Below are 15,569 nucleotides of genomic sequence, written 5' to 3'. Positions count from 1 at the left end.
GTTGTTACATCGAACGCTTTTCGATTTTCTGCAATATCCATATGACAGATAACCCTGAATATGCAGAGGTGTTCCTTTAGACTAAATAGAATTTCATTTCTTTTTATTTTTCAGATTCAAATTACGACACTATGCGTGTCGATTAGCTTGAGTGCATCCGTTACACTTGTGTGTTTGTTTGGCCCGAAAATGTATATAATTGTCTTCCAACCAGAGAAAAATGTCCGAAAGCTCACCATGAATTCTGCCCATTATAAAAAGACAAATACGAGCAGTATAACTAATGCGGGCACAACCGGTAATAATCATGGTAAGTGTCCTGTCATAATCACTCATCAATGTATGATCTGATCATAGAATATGTATGGTCTATAGTGTACAATAGGTGATACAACCAGCGAACATAACAATATATTAATTTATTCAGAAAGCCTCGCGCAAGATATCGAACGCTCTCAACTCGTTAATGCTAATATATTAAATACGAACAAAGTCTGAATTAATTGAATAATAAATTGATATAATGTGATGCTAATCGAGTGAAGTATTTATGGTACAACCTAGTATAAGAGTTGATGCATACATTTGGAAAGTCTTGTCAAATACATAGATGAAATTATTAATTCATCGTTTACATCCATTGTATATATACAATATATACAATATAAATATCCGGCAAATATGCGGTTGAAATTCCATTGCCATGCTGTCCATCTGAAATAATAGGATTATTCAGTTTAGTTCCAAATTCCCTTTGCGTGTAAATACAATTTCTCGAAAGTTCATATACCATCGAGTCGATCGAAAATGCGTAATGCTTATTCGATGTCAACATGAAAATATATCCGATATACACGTCGTGTACCCACCCATCCATCCTACTGGATTTAGATCGATTCCCAGCCTAGAGTTCCGATATGTAAATTAAACAACAAGGTTCTATATAAAAATATGTTGACAACACGTTATCTTACCACCGGCATACAACGTTGAAACGTTACCCTTTGTGAAAAGTATTGAATATAAATTCGAATTATTTTGGTTTTATCGTAATTCCCTGAAAGGATATAGACCTATTGGGTATCAAATTTAAAATTTTGTTCAAGTTATGTTCGATTTTTAACTTTCAGCAGACGCCGGTTGTGAACATTTGAAACCATTGATTATTCATGAGGGCGGTAAGACCCACCACATTGACCTTCATCTTGATTTAGCTTCGTCACCGACTAATTGTATGTCAGCACGGGGCACAGGCCGAAAAATCACTGACGTCACAGCCGTCCTCTCCGGACCATTAAATCACCAAGGTGTCTAATTCTTTCTACCCCATCTTGGTGTGTGACAATCCATCAGTACATAACATATGTACACAGGAATAGATTGTTCCCGAACCTGCTTTTTAGTGTAGATTTGATTTCAATTCCTTCTCTATCACCGTATGTGTTCATTTTCTCCGTAAAACTCTCATTCTAGTCTCTTCCATTTCGTCTGACACAAAAATTCACTTTAGAATCCGTGTCTGCAGTGAAAGAATTGTCTACATTAAAAAAAAATTCCGCCAGAAAATATGCACTGTATCTTGATGGGCATTTGTTGATTGAGATGAATCATTTACTAATGGATTCATCACTTTTATACCAATAATGGACCTCCTCTTTGTCTCGTTTCTCTAGTTCTCCTTATCTGTCATTAAATGTTCATATACCTGAAGTAGTAAGTGTGCAGACTGTAAAATTGGTGTCCTATTCCGTCGCCCTTATTGTCATCCATGTGCTCCTCTAATGAGTTATCATTGTGAAATATCAAGACGAGTTTTGCAGCCGAATCCATGAACATTGATTCATGCTTCATCATGTATACGAACAATTATTTTTGTAACCATCTAGAACGTAGACAAACTATAGCCTAAGACACTCTTAGCAAATCTAAACATGTCGTGACTTTTTATCTGAATAGCGCAATTTCTACTTTTTTGACATGTTTTTGCGAAAGTTACTGGAGAAGATTGCTTCGTATTACCGTCAATATCTCCGAATAATTATACCGAACTTGATATGGTTTCCGTGTTAGTAATTTCTGTCATCAGTCTCAATTTGCCGCAAGTACTAAGTATCACGCGGTATATATGATATGAAAGTTTCATCATGTGAAGTACCACTGGAGGGAAGTTCATGGACTCCTGGAGGAAGGCTGTTTCAGGATCAAAAGAAGTTTCTTCACAGGCCTTCGTAAAAACCTCTGATCTATTAACAAATAACATTCCCTTAAATCGTGCTCAGATGGCTCAAAGGATGGTTAACACTGTGGGCCTCGAATGCGTCGCAGATGTTAAAGACTATTAACTTACTATAAGACGAACGATGTGTCTCAGACCGTCTCAGATGTTATACCGAGTCATCGATACGTTTGGGAACTGTTTTTGGATATCAGCGGATGCAGAGCCTCCCGTGTGACCAGCCATGTCACCTCATAAACATCATTCCCGTATATGCCAATGTTTCTTTTCGCATCACCTTCGAAAGAATAATGATTGAACAACCTAGTCATTAATTTGTTTTTACTATATCTGAAAATAAAATTATCTGATGAACGTCCCTGAATACTCTATGACTAATGCATGACCCGAGTGACTTTATTCGCTAACATTTTTCGCATCAGTTAGTAATTTGATACGCGATGGAAAAATTGTCCGGGCAAAGAAATGAATATGAGGTGGCTCTCTGACCTTAACGGCATGACTATCGTAATTGCTTTAGCATACAGACTATTAGGCGAGTCAATAATGTTGGGTTTATCTGTATATTACAAAGAACCAATGATATCATAAGATCACGTTTAGATTACTTTATATGGCTGGTTGTATTGATTTGTATTCATGGTAAAAAGATTTCATGTGTTTTTGAGTCACGAAATTACCAAAGATAGGCATATCATACCATGAATGGATATGTACGTAGCTAATACAGATTACTTTGCACATTGAAATGGAACATTATTCCTTCCATTTTCGAAAGAAATTTAAAAGTGGTGGGTTCAAGTATCAGTCTGGGTTCGTGATCGAGTTGACGTCACAAATCCGCGCGAACGTCAAATGTCACAGGCGACAGTTGTCGATCAATTCGTTCTGGCTGTCGAGCAAAGATCGTCTGCCAAGAATAAATGCGCACCTGCATCAAATCCCACGGATGCAAACGACATCGATGACAATATCACGGTTGATTCGACTTCGTAATAATGATGATCTTATCCGATCTAAGAGCGAGGAATTATTTCAACCTTCGGGATAATCAAACGCCACGATCTTAATGTCACCCGAGAATTGCTTTAAGCTGCAAAAGATGCTTTGACCAATATCCGGACGTCTGGCCTGTGCCTTGAATTTTCTTATGTATTCATTTTTTGCTTCTGCGTCATAAACATACTGAGTTAGTAGATGCGCATGTGAAACCGAATTTACTTACGGGTGTCACTTCGTATTAGATTATTTGCACTTTGATTTCACGATTCTTTTTAGGTTAGACGACCATTGTTACTGTAAGAGTTACTGTAGCATTTGAAGATTGAAATAATCTATATAAAGTGAAATTGTAAATTAAGCAATCTTTGATCTATTTCCATTAGAACTTCATTATTGTCATTGGATGAAATTAATACATATTTGTTTTGTCTACTGTTAGATCAGGGGTTGTGGCAATAACTGGGAACAGGTTCCAGTTTCGCTGGTCTGTTTTTTCGTCGTTGTAATAACATGATTAATGTCAGTAATCAAATGATATTTTTCTCAATTTTAGGTATGTCCCCGTCAAATGAAATCAAATCATGTAAGTATCTTAATGTCCATTTTAGTCGATGAGTCTTGTAAAGTACATCATGTCAATGAAAAGTTTTGTAACTGTTTGTTGCAATTTCTTATAAATCCTGCATCCTAACGGTTGTTAAAAAGCGATGTGTCTAGTGCATATATTCGTAAAATACGTTCTCCTTGAGGTAAATTAATGAATATCGATGGAGCCATTAGCTGTCGACGAGATAAATCATCATCAATTATGGCCAATTTATAGCTTACTTATCTTCTTAAAATTAAATTGCCGAAATCGAATTTCATTTGTGTCTGTTGAGACTATACTTAAACGGTGGTTAATCAATATTGTAATTGAATTCGTCTGGCATCTTTTCGATCTTTGTGAATTCAGTGTCGGACATGATACTAATTCTTCGGTCATCGTTTCTAGATATCGTTGATTGATAAATTGATCAATTGACCGTTCTCTTCGCAATCGAGTTTATTGGAAAGACAGCTTACGGGATCAATTTGAGATTATCTTCAATAAAATGGTTTGTATTTCGTTCCAGGTGTATCATCGGGTGATGAACATGTGAAATTGAATATACAAGGGCCACCCAGTGGATTTGGAACAACAGAAACCGACACCGATCTTGACAAAGACAGTTTAGCCTCTGTGTAGTGATTATAATCTTACCTCAGGGTCCAGTTCCACAAAGCCAATGAAGTTAATTTATAACGAGTCTTTGAAAAATTTAAAAAAAAACAAATGGTGAAAGGTTGTATATCAGCAATAATCTTCATTCTATTTGTGAAGCTGGTCCCAGGCATCAAAATCAGCATTGAAATATGTCAAATACGTTTCGGATATATCGATAAGAAAGATATTGTATTTGTATTGCTTGACACCTAATTTCATATCTAACTAATTGATGCCATCTTTCTGTTGTTTCTATTAGGATTTCTATCACGATAAAAGGATTATCTTCGAAATAGAAACCACGATGAATAAGATGTAAAATCCTAAAATCGTTCGCATATCTTATTTCATATTCCGACATCCATAATAAATGTATGAGTAAAATACAGATTTATTGATGATTGAGCTCAACTTTCAACTTATTGCAAACTTTGTGTGAAATATTTGATGTGTCGTGATTGGCTCAGATTTATGAAAAATGAACAGATAAAATCTTTTATAAACCTTTTTACACGATATTCAATTTTCTTAGAGTAATTTATAATGCATAAAGTTATCCGTTATGTTTAAAAATCCATTTGAATTTATCTGAAATAATGGTCGAGCGACTTCAAAACGATGAAAAGCTCTTGATGAATAACCAACTCACGCACATAGCGAGTTAATGCAGATAAAAAAACGAAACTGATTAAGGATACAATGATGAAAACTTGTAGAATCAACTGGTTTCAGGGAGTAAACTAACTTGTTCATTGCGATGCCACCAGTGAAGGGCACCACGGCCCGGCAAATTTATCAATCTGGACTATCGTCCTTTGTAATATACAACACGCCATTATACTTATTATAATCATATGAATTGCATGAAAAATGAGTAACGTAATTTTCAGCAGATGACTTTTTCATGTTGATAATTGAAATAAATGGATAAAGCTGTATATATATCTTGACTCGCAAACCATATATTTTTGTTAACGGTTCCCAGTGAGAATGAAGTTGCCATGCATGAATCGGTGAATAGATGTTTTAATAAAGTAGATGTATAAATAAATAGATGTCGTAAGGTGTGTTTAGATGCGTATCTGGTGACCACAAATGAATAACATAACATGGATAAATGAAAGCGAATGAGTGGCCGTGCAGCATAACAAATGGGGTTAGAACCTATGGTTACCTATCGCCATTTTTAAATTCTTAATAGTGATGTCGTCAAAATGAAATGAAAAGTTTTTCTGTTTAAATCCAGAAGTGTCTGAGTAATATGTCTGACATGTTAAGAGTCCGAGTGTGAGGTCTAAATAAAGCAAAGGAATGTTGCAAGCATGGGTGTGTGTGTTTGAATCCACAGTGTGTATATATGTCATATAGACACAAACGAGGCTGGTATAACGTTAAATGATTTTGTTTTGCTGTGTATCTGGAGAGCGAATCAGTGTGAATGAATAATTCGTACTGATTATTGATATGGTAATGACATAGTTAATAAGCATTTGCATTTGGATCTATCACAATTAGAGCCAGTTGAAATTTGAAATTTCTGATTCACGAGTGACAAATTGGTCTGTTTGTGTGATGAAATGAAAATAAATGCTTTGTATGGATGAGTAAACATGGATCATGGGAATTTTCACTTTTTGGATCTGATGAAATATCAAAGCTTTGCTGCGTTCACAAAATACATCGATAATTGTTAATATAAGCTTCAAAATGCACGATGTACACAAATAAAAGTCACCCCGATGGGTATCACTTCCCATATTTGGGGAATATTTGGTATTGAATGTTCTAGCTCGACAACAATGTTCTCAATGTTGGACACCCCTTGTCTGTTGTCTTAATATATGAATACAATTTATCATTTGTAAAAGAAAGAAGAAAACTGTACAAAAAACTACCCAAATATTTGTCATGTATTTAAAGTCTTGTAGAATAAACGAAAAGTTTGAATAATTGCGTGCGTTTATTTCCCTGTCTTCGTAAAGTTGATCCGTTTTTCGACGCACAATGATTCGAATCCAATTTCGTATCAAATGTATTCCCTTCAGAAGGACGGACGAAACCGCGTGGGATGGGAGAAGATACGAGTAGATACTTGAGACGACTTTGAGTTGTACATTCAAGCGCACGTTTCTAAATTATGTTTACGATGCTAAAGAGGATGTTTTCTGCTGATTTATCTCAACAAAAATAGTTGTAGTAAATAGTCGCAAGGCGAAAACGTTATATACTGAAGAGTAAGATCGTTAATTCAATTGGCTACCACCGAGAATAAGAATGGAATGAATTAAGGCCAGAAATGATACCTCGTTACCTAATCAGCCGGGTCATTTTGTAAACTGCAAAAAAATCAGTTCATTTCTATAGCTTCCGGATCTGTGATAGGCTGATCATGATATCAAAAACAGTGTACAGGGTAGACGGTAGGCGGCTGGCAGGGTCAACTTTTAAGCTCAGCTAAGAGAGGATTAACAAGGTGTCAATTTCTTTGGCCTATAATGTTTGGAAATTTTTTACTGAAACTGAGCACTTTCTTTTCAACCGGTTTACCTTTAAACTTTCGACACATCCTGATTTTATTTCTACCCAATCGGTGTGCTTATAGGATATTTCACGAAGCCACGATTGAAGCGCACGCACACATGGGTTAATTTTGTGGTGGCAAAAGATGAAGTATGCCGCCAAGGCGCCTTATTATCAAAGCATGATTGTATCGGTGTTGTTTTCATACCTAAGTCGACTTCAGTTGAAAGTTTCGGACTGAACTCATAGATTTAATGTTAAGACAAATCCACATTTTCATCATCGCTATAAATATCTGTGATATTAAATATATTAGCCATCACCTTTGCCGGTCGGAGCCAGATGACATTAGCCGGTCGAGCGATGAACCGTATCAAATAGATGCCGGGAATTCTGATATATTTATAAATGGAGACGGATGACAGCGGCTGGGCATAAACGGATTTAACCTAATGGTCAACAAAAACAACGTGATCCATCACTTAATACATAGGCCTATATTCATTTATATACTTTTTAATTATGTTCATTAATAAAGGCTCCTCATCAATAAATATCAAAATAATTCAATCGACTCTTTCGACGATTTGATGATTAACTGTAAGGCGTGCGATTGACTTTCTTGTTATCATATTCAATCGAGCGTGCGATATGGTCGCCGCAATAGAACAATTTGATATTATTGAAAGCCCATTCATAGCACTAGAACTGGTCATAGATGTATTTAGATCCAAGCTTCGGCGTGTCGTGTGAAACAAAACGACTATAAGACAATTTCTCTTTTTTATTAAAAAAAGATCACAGTGACACCTTTTACTGTACCTCGCTACCTTGCTCACCATGTATACGAAAATGAAATCATAGATCATCAGATCTTTTACTCATTTACGTATTTGATGCTTATTGCGCAAATATTTATGCATAATTATGGGACTCGAACCAGATCACAGCATCTTGATAATATGGGTTTCGAACCCAGCGCAGTGAAATAATCACGTGACACGAATAAAATGGCGATTGCCAAAATATCGCTTATCTGTCATTAATTGTGTCTAGTTGTGTTTTATGAAATGATGCCACGTCTAATCATTTGAATCAGCTCACAATAGGTAAGTTTACATGTTTCAGAAGAGTTGAACTGTACTTGCTTACCCTTTTAAGTTTGAATAAGGGTAAAAAACATATGTGTAAAATGTTTGAAGATTCGTTCGTTTTTGGCATTTTTACCAGACAGAGCACGCAAACGCTTAATCACGGTGTTGATCATGATTCGGGTCATAATTTACGTCATAGATAAGAATTTTTGAATTCCGACACCATTAATTAGTTTTTTCTAATCTTCACGTAATATACTATTTGTTGAGTTCGACACTACCAACTAGGCTAGGCCCCTGCTGGGTTTTAACTTATAAAAATGATAATGGAAGTTATATTACAGTACTCTCTCTCTCAGTCTGAGTCTCACTGCAATTAATTTGTTGTTGCGGATACAAACCTTGTTCGACTACAATTTAGGAACCTACCAACTGTAGCACTATTTTAGGTAGCACCAAATAGCGAAAATGTTGCATCAATTCAAAACTAGGCTACTCTCTCCTGACAAACTGTAAGTTTAGTTTTTCTTTTTCAGAAAACATTCCTTATACAAGTATGAATGAAGCAGGTGCATCAGCACCTACTCCTCAGTATTCTCAACTTCAGGTTACAAGTAAGTTGATATTTATGGTTGTAGTTAGAATCTGTTTTCATGTTTTGAACTATAATTTCATGTCAATTGTTTCCAATCTCTTTTTCCCATAGTTTCATCAGCCAAATTACAGAGTGCTGGTGGAATATTCAACAGTAAGGCTGATCCTTACCTGGAGATGAGCGTGGACAGCAACCCACCAAGAAAAACAGAAGTAATCAAGAAAACCTGGAATCCACAGTGGAATGAACCTTTCACTGTGTAAGTGAACATCAAGGGTTATTTAAAAAAGCCATTTATGATTTTGATGTATTGTCTTACGATTTACAGTACTCTTTCAGACTCGTGACCCCTTACTCGAAGATCGACTTCAAAATTTTCAACCATTTTCAATTGAAATCTGATGTTTTACTCGGTCAGTGCGAACTCGATATTCATCATGCTTTGAGTTGTAACAATGGGAAATGTGAGTTTCAACTTTCAGATTTATGTCTATCTTTCTTGTCTCTTATCTGTAAATTTACTCCTATATTATGTTTTCTCAGTTACACAAAGTGCTATGAAACTAGATCTGCAGAACCTGAATCCGACCCGTGGTGCATCAACTGGTGGTGAACTCAATATACAGTTAGATGGCATGAATGTTAATATGGAACATTTTCCAAGTCGTGTCCCGAACGGCATCGTCAATGGTACTATACAAAACAATCAAATCATTACAGTTAACTAAGGTTTAGATTATTAAACCTGTTGGGTACAGTAAATGGGCAATGATTTTTTTCTCAGGAGTAACGTTCATTCACAATAACCACTATCAATTTCACTGATTTCAGTCTGGCCTCGTCGGGTGAGAGTTTAGATAAAGATGTTTATATAGTTGATGTTATTATGTGTTATTCTTTCAGGGCCATCCTCACAGGCTCCTAATGGAACTGCAGCTAGTCAAATGAGTGACGGTTCATCACCGTCGTCCGGTGTTTCAAACCGTCAACCACGGCGTACGGCGCCATCACCTCCACAATATCCTACATCATTACCTGCTGGTTCTGGAGCAGCTGACGCAACAGCTACCTCGCAGGCACCGACACCTACTGGAAACCCACCAGGTACCACACAACCGGACTACAACTACTATTTGAGAGAGTTTCTACTGTATTCCTTAAAATTCTCTCGAAATCAGAATAATTGCTAGTTTTCAATGAAACTACATTTTTGGTATAGAATTACTCTCATTTTTGTGAAAGCTACTAGAATTAGATGTTTAGTCAGTTTTTCGTTCATATTTCTAAAATCGCGTTTCTATATCTTTAGCAATAACAGCACCCGGAGGAGCCCCTCCTTCAGCTGCTGCCTCACCATCAGTAAATGATGAACCAATCCCGCCCGGGTTCGTATGATTATTCTACAATTTCTCTAACTTGTAAGAAATGAATCTCAAAAATGAAACTGTATTTTACTCGTGTTTCGTAGTTGGGAAATGAGACTAGATCCTCACGGACGTCCTTATTATGTGGATCATAATACAAGAACGACCACATGGGAGCGACCACAACCATTACCTGCTGGGTAAGTATCAGTAATATGATCCCAATTTTGAAATCAAAGATGGAAGCTCCGCGAAGGCAGAAAGTGTTCATTTGTGAAATTTTGAATTTTGTGTACCGGTTACTGAAACTGTTGGATAGTCTACTCCAGAAACTGAAACCTTGCAGAGGATGAATTTATATATGACGGGTTTTATCTATTTACCACGTCTGATTGTGGCCATTTTGCTGTTATATCCTTATGTTCTATGATTGATTGAATGTTTCTGCACTTTAGTTGGGAAAGACGAGTGGACAATAGAGGACGGGTATATTACGTCGATCATAACACACGTACGACTACCTGGCAGCGTCCGAATACAGACATGGTACAGAACATTGCTCACTGGCAACAGTGGAGACAAACTCGTAACAATCTACTCGATCAGTACTACCAGAGATTCTTATTCCCTCAACAACAACAACAGGATACTAGTGATCCTCTGGGACCACTACCGGAAGGATGGGGTAGGCTTCTAAACTGATCATTGATTGTGGTTCAAACTATTTACCGTATGATGTTACTATTTTCATGGTGTTTCAATCTTTCATTCACAGAAAAACGGGTCGATAACAATGGTAGAGTTTATTTTGTGAATCACCGTAACCGAACAACTCAATGGGAAGACCCAAGAACTCAAGGGTGAGTTTTATCGATAATTCTCTATTTGGCCATGTGTTTGGAATTCATTGTCTTATTAATGAATTGTATGAATTTTCAGCATTACGAAAGAAGATCCGCTGCCTGAAGGCTGGGAAATGCGCTATACATCACAAGGTGTGCGCTATTTTGTTGATCATAATACAAGAACAACAACATTCCAAGATCCCAGAGATGGATCTTCAAAAGGGTAATTGTTAGATCTAAAAACCTTTCAGTTGATACTTTTATCACTTTAAGTTTATCAAAACTCGATTTGTTATTGATATACTTGTTTTTCTGACAGTCCTAAAGGTGCTTATGGCGTTCCTATACAATACGAACGTAGTTTTAGATGGAAGTTGGGTCAGTTTCGTTTTCTATGTCAGGTAAGAAAAGACACTACGGCTAGCTTAATTTTATGAATTACACTAGTGCATCTGTACAATATCCTGATGTACATTTTTTTTTTGATTTTTCAGTCCAATGCCTTGCCAAACCATGTGAAAATCACAGTATCCCGTCAAACACTGTTCGAAGATTCATTTCATCAGGTTTGTTAAACAACTCATTACCTTTCATATATCATTGAGTATCATCAACTCAAACTATCATTTTATGTACAGTATACCCGGTATGTATGATGTATCCTGATTTTATAGATAATGCGACTGCAGCCATTTGACCTCAGACGTAGGTTGTATATAATATTCAGAGGGGAGGAAGGCCTGGACTATGGAGGTGTAGCGAGGTAGGTCTATTTTTTCTACCGGACTGTTGAAAAATTATGTCCAACATTTATGGTAGTAATTGCATCGATTATTTTCATTTCTTCCACAGGGAATGGTTTTTCCATCTATCACATGATGTACTAAATCCTATGTACTGTCTATTCGAATATGCAAACAATAATAATTACAGCCTGCAGATTAATCCTGCATCATCTATTAATCCCGATCATCTGATGTACTTCAGATTCATCGGTAGATTCATTGCTATGGTAAGATCATATCTTTGATTGGTGCATGATACGGTACTAATCTACACAACCTTAGTTCTTAATCTCTGAAATTTAAAGCGAATTCATTTTCCTACTCGAACAGGCTTTGTATCATGGCAAGTTCATTGACAGCGGTTTCACCTTGCCGTTCTACAAACGAATGCTAAATAAGAAGTTATCAATTCGAGATCTGGAAACGATTGACCCAGAATTCTTCAATTCTTTGGTCTGGATCAAGTAAGTACAAAACCATACTGATTAGTTCATGAATATGCTTCATACGTTTACTCAAGCAGCTTTATTGGGTAATAATTACAGAGATAACAACATCGATGACTGCAACTTGGAGCTTTACTTCTGTTCGGACTTCGAGGTTTTGGGTAAAGTCGACCAACATGAACTAAAGCCGGGCGGCGCTGAAATAGCTGTTAACGAGGAAAACAAAGAAGAATACATCAAGTAAGTCGACCCTGTCTCTAAAAAACTGCACAGTCTCACAAATTCACAGATTATTGTTTATATAATAATTGGGATGTACTTTTAGTCTGATGACAAACTGGCGATTCACTCGTGGAGTAGAAGAGCAAACCAAAGCATTTTTGGATGGCTTCAATGAAGTTGTGCCTCTTCAGTGGTTGCAGTACTTTGATGAAAGAGAGTTAGAGGTAAATATATTACATAAGGGACTTGCTTCATATGGCATAATGTCTGCAGTAAATGATAACTATAGAGTTTTCTATGATTGTTTAGTTGATGTTGTGCGGTATGCAAGAGACAGATATTGACGATTGGGAACGTCACACTATATATCGTCACTACACTAGAAATAGTCGTCAAGTACAATGGTTCTGGAAGGTAATTGACAGATTGTACTCGTACTGAGTTATGCATGCGAGAATAAGGGGTGAGCAAATCGAAATTATTGTTCATTAACATTTCAGTTTGTGCGCGAAATTGACAATGAAAAGAGAACTCGAATGCTGCAGTTTGTAACCGGCACTTGTCGATTGCCTGTTGGCGGATTTGCTGAACTTATGGGTAAATACAGGTTTTATCTACATCAATCGTCAATAAGATGAGAACCTACGGCGTAACCTACTATTTTTGTTACTCATTCCAGGGAGCAATGGTCCGCAAAGGTTCTGCATTGAAAAGGTCGGTAAAGAAACGTGGCTACCACGTAGCCACACGTGTTTCAACAGACTGGACCTGCCTCCGTATAAAAGTTACGAGCAACTTTCCGAAAAACTCACTTTTGCGATCGAGGAAACAGAGGGATTCGGACAGGAGTAAGAGGAACGCTTGCTCATTGCTACGAAAACAAGTCAAAATTGTGATATTTTAATATTAATACTAATGATGATGAATTATAATCAATACATAGACGTATAGACAATTTTAGTGCCAAATGAATGGCATAATTCTGGTGGTTTGTGTAATAAAACATACATTGTACATACATTTGTGTATGTATTCAATGCACAGTTCACACACATCATACTTGAATTGCAATATATACTTTGCTTTCCTGCATCTTACTCATTTCTGCTTAAAACATATACATTGAGAGTTTATTTCAATCAGCGGAGAAACTGGCGCAGAGTAATACCTAACACTTGAAATTTAGTCCCAATTTAGTCCCAAGTGCCTTCATTCAGGTTCTTTCAATGTGCGTGTCAGTAAAATTTGCAGAACGCGTAGATTTTTTCGGATTGTTGAATTCAACTTGTCTGTAAATACTTGGTATTTCAAGAAAGATGCAGATCTTATTCACTTCACTTCACTAGTATTTCAAGTTTTGTATTGTAACATACGAAAGCTATGATGTTTTTTGTGGTTCGGTTCTGCTTACATTTTTTGGAAAACTGCATGTGGCTTCATACCTGATACGATTGATAAGGTTTGCGTTGGTTAAGTGGTTTGGTTGTCCTATATTTCATATTTTGGAATCGTGATCATAGACCAGAAGTTTTCTCAGTTGAATGAGATTACATCTGTTTATGTATTTATTCTTTATTGCAAATCTCTTGTAAATACTTGATAAAGTGAAATGTTGCTTTTAAATACATCACTAATAATTTATTTATTTAGGTTCATATTGTAATTATTGTCAATTATGAAATTTTCACATAGTTATTTTCACCAAAAGAATTATGAGTGTGAATATGATTGGGATGTGACCAGCCTAGTGTTTATGATATTTCCTATTGTCTTTCAAAAGCAGTTTGTTTTCAAAAGCAATTTGTTCTGTAATGAAGTACAGTAGAGTATGCATCTGACATGAAGGTATGTTATTTCAATTTACATGATACAAATAAGATTTCAATCTGGCTTGATCCTCTAATGCATACTATGCTGTATTGGGAATGTGAAATATGGAAACTTTTTGGAAATGAGATATGCCGTCATCTTTTAACGTTTCACTGCTTTTGAGACATGGATAGAATGGATAGTTTTATGTCTGCTGTCAAATGTATGAATCAATACCTTTCTTACTTGGATACTTTTACTTCATTTTTGATATTTGGAAATCAATGACAGCAACATGCAGAGTTCTTGATGAAGATTTCCAGGTTTCCCCGTATAACCTACATTGTCATGATTTTTCCCTCTGATATTTAACCTACCTAAAGGATAGTTTTTCAAATTCTGAAGTATAGTTCTACAGTACATGTACATGAATGTTCGATATTGGGTATTATTCATACATTTGATTTCATTGTGGTTGTGAACTCACTAAAATTTAACCAAGAGTGAATGAATGAGATGTGCATACATAACTATTGTAGAGCTTTTTAATCACAGAGATGTTTATGTGGATTATAATACAGTAGGATGCCCTAAAGCCCTGCTTTCCTTTCTTGGCGTTTTTAGTCATCGTTTCTACTAGACAAAATGGTATCAGATTTTACATGCAAATTGTATATGCATTATGTGAAATAGAAATGAATGATATTCAACTGTAAATAGTGTAACATAGATGGATTAATGATGGCTTGGTCAATTCCAACTTGCAGATAGTAATATATTCCTTAAAAAGGTAACGGTAAATTCAGTTTGTAAAGGTCTCATTAATTTAATGAAAGACATGGATCAGAATTGAATGGAATTGAGACCAGTTTGTAGAACATCATTAAGTTTCATATGTTCACTGTTACAATTTGCACCACAAACTTCAAGTCCTTACTTAATGGTTTCATTCTTGACTCAAAACTAATTGCTTATGTGATGATCCGTGTGCAATTCTCGTTGCTACAATCGGTAACAGAATAATGAAGAATCTGGAATGGTATCCATTACTGAAATGAGGAAACACTGCAAATGTGGCAAATGAAATGTTTCTCGATATATTGAACTATTTTTTGCCCACACTAACTATTTTATTTAGCACATATTTGTTATTTCAAGAGTTCAGATTCACGACTATAAAACGAACAATTTTCCTCGAGTGGAAATTCCTTCGTTCTTAATAATACTTTATGTATATTGTTTATGTAATATATTAATGTTGCAATAAAAATTATTTGTAAATTAAAAAATGTTTTTCTATGTGATTAATGATACTTGCACATGGTTTGGAGTAGTAAGTACTTTTGGTGCGGAAAATGTACCAATTGTAAATTGTAACAATGCCTACCTATGAATGTGCAGTTGG

General features: G+C 35.9%; 2 protein-coding genes across 4 annotated transcripts in view; both read left to right on the top strand.

Moving 5' to 3' along the window:
* LOC141901022 (metabotropic glutamate receptor 3-like) overlaps window positions 1-6,413 on the top strand; it is a 40,879-nt gene extending 34,466 nt beyond the window's left edge. Inside the window, exons 3-6 of one of the 3 annotated variants that reach the window (XM_074788077.1) lie at window positions 115-310; window positions 1,134-1,307; window positions 3,792-3,821; window positions 4,354-6,413. In XM_074788077.1, the coding sequence (XP_074644178.1) occupies window positions 115-310; window positions 1,134-1,307; window positions 3,792-3,821; window positions 4,354-4,466 (513 nt within the window). In that variant the 3' untranslated portion in view covers window positions 4,467-6,413. Of the gene's footprint in view, window positions 1-114; window positions 311-1,130; window positions 1,308-3,791; window positions 3,822-4,353 lie in introns of all 3 variants that reach the window. The other 2 variants (XM_074788076.1, XM_074788078.1) reach the window with 2 other exon arrangements.
* A 1,589-nt stretch (window positions 6,414-8,002) lies between these two features.
* Window positions 8,003-15,443, top strand: LOC141901223 (E3 ubiquitin-protein ligase Su(dx)-like). The gene is made up of 21 exons (XM_074788333.1): window positions 8,003-8,113; window positions 8,635-8,712; window positions 8,805-8,952; window positions 9,033-9,157; window positions 9,237-9,383; window positions 9,597-9,797; window positions 10,003-10,078; window positions 10,162-10,257; window positions 10,513-10,742; window positions 10,833-10,917; window positions 10,997-11,125; window positions 11,222-11,303; window positions 11,397-11,468; window positions 11,577-11,665; window positions 11,755-11,914; window positions 12,018-12,151; window positions 12,233-12,373; window positions 12,459-12,579; window positions 12,665-12,769; window positions 12,856-12,952; window positions 13,035-15,443. The coding sequence occupies exons 2-21, from the start codon at window positions 8,655-8,657 to the stop codon at window positions 13,205-13,207; spliced, it is 2,469 nt and encodes an 822-aa protein (XP_074644434.1). The 5' UTR covers window positions 8,003-8,113; window positions 8,635-8,654; the 3' UTR covers window positions 13,208-15,443.
* Window positions 15,444-15,569: the final 126 nt, after the last annotated feature.

This window comes from Tubulanus polymorphus, chromosome 3 (assembly GCF_964204645.1).
Source record: "Tubulanus polymorphus chromosome 3, tnTubPoly1.2, whole genome shotgun sequence".
Classification (NCBI taxonomy): Eukaryota; Metazoa; Nemertea; class Palaeonemertea; order Tubulaniformes; family Tubulanidae; genus Tubulanus; species Tubulanus polymorphus.
This window is presented reverse-complemented; position numbering and strand designations above follow the sequence as displayed.

Coding starts and splice junctions, on each gene's coding strand:
- LOC141901223 (XM_074788333.1), top strand. CDS start 8,655: ATGAATGAAGCAGGTGCATCAGCACCTACTCCTCAGTATTCTCAACTT. Junction 12,580..12,664: donor TTGATGAAAGAGAGTTAGAG/GTAAATATATTA, acceptor ATGATTGTTTAG/TTGATGTTGTGCGGTATGCA. Junction 12,953..13,034: donor CGGATTTGCTGAACTTATGG/GTAAATACAGGT, acceptor TACTCATTCCAG/GGAGCAATGGTCCGCAAAGG.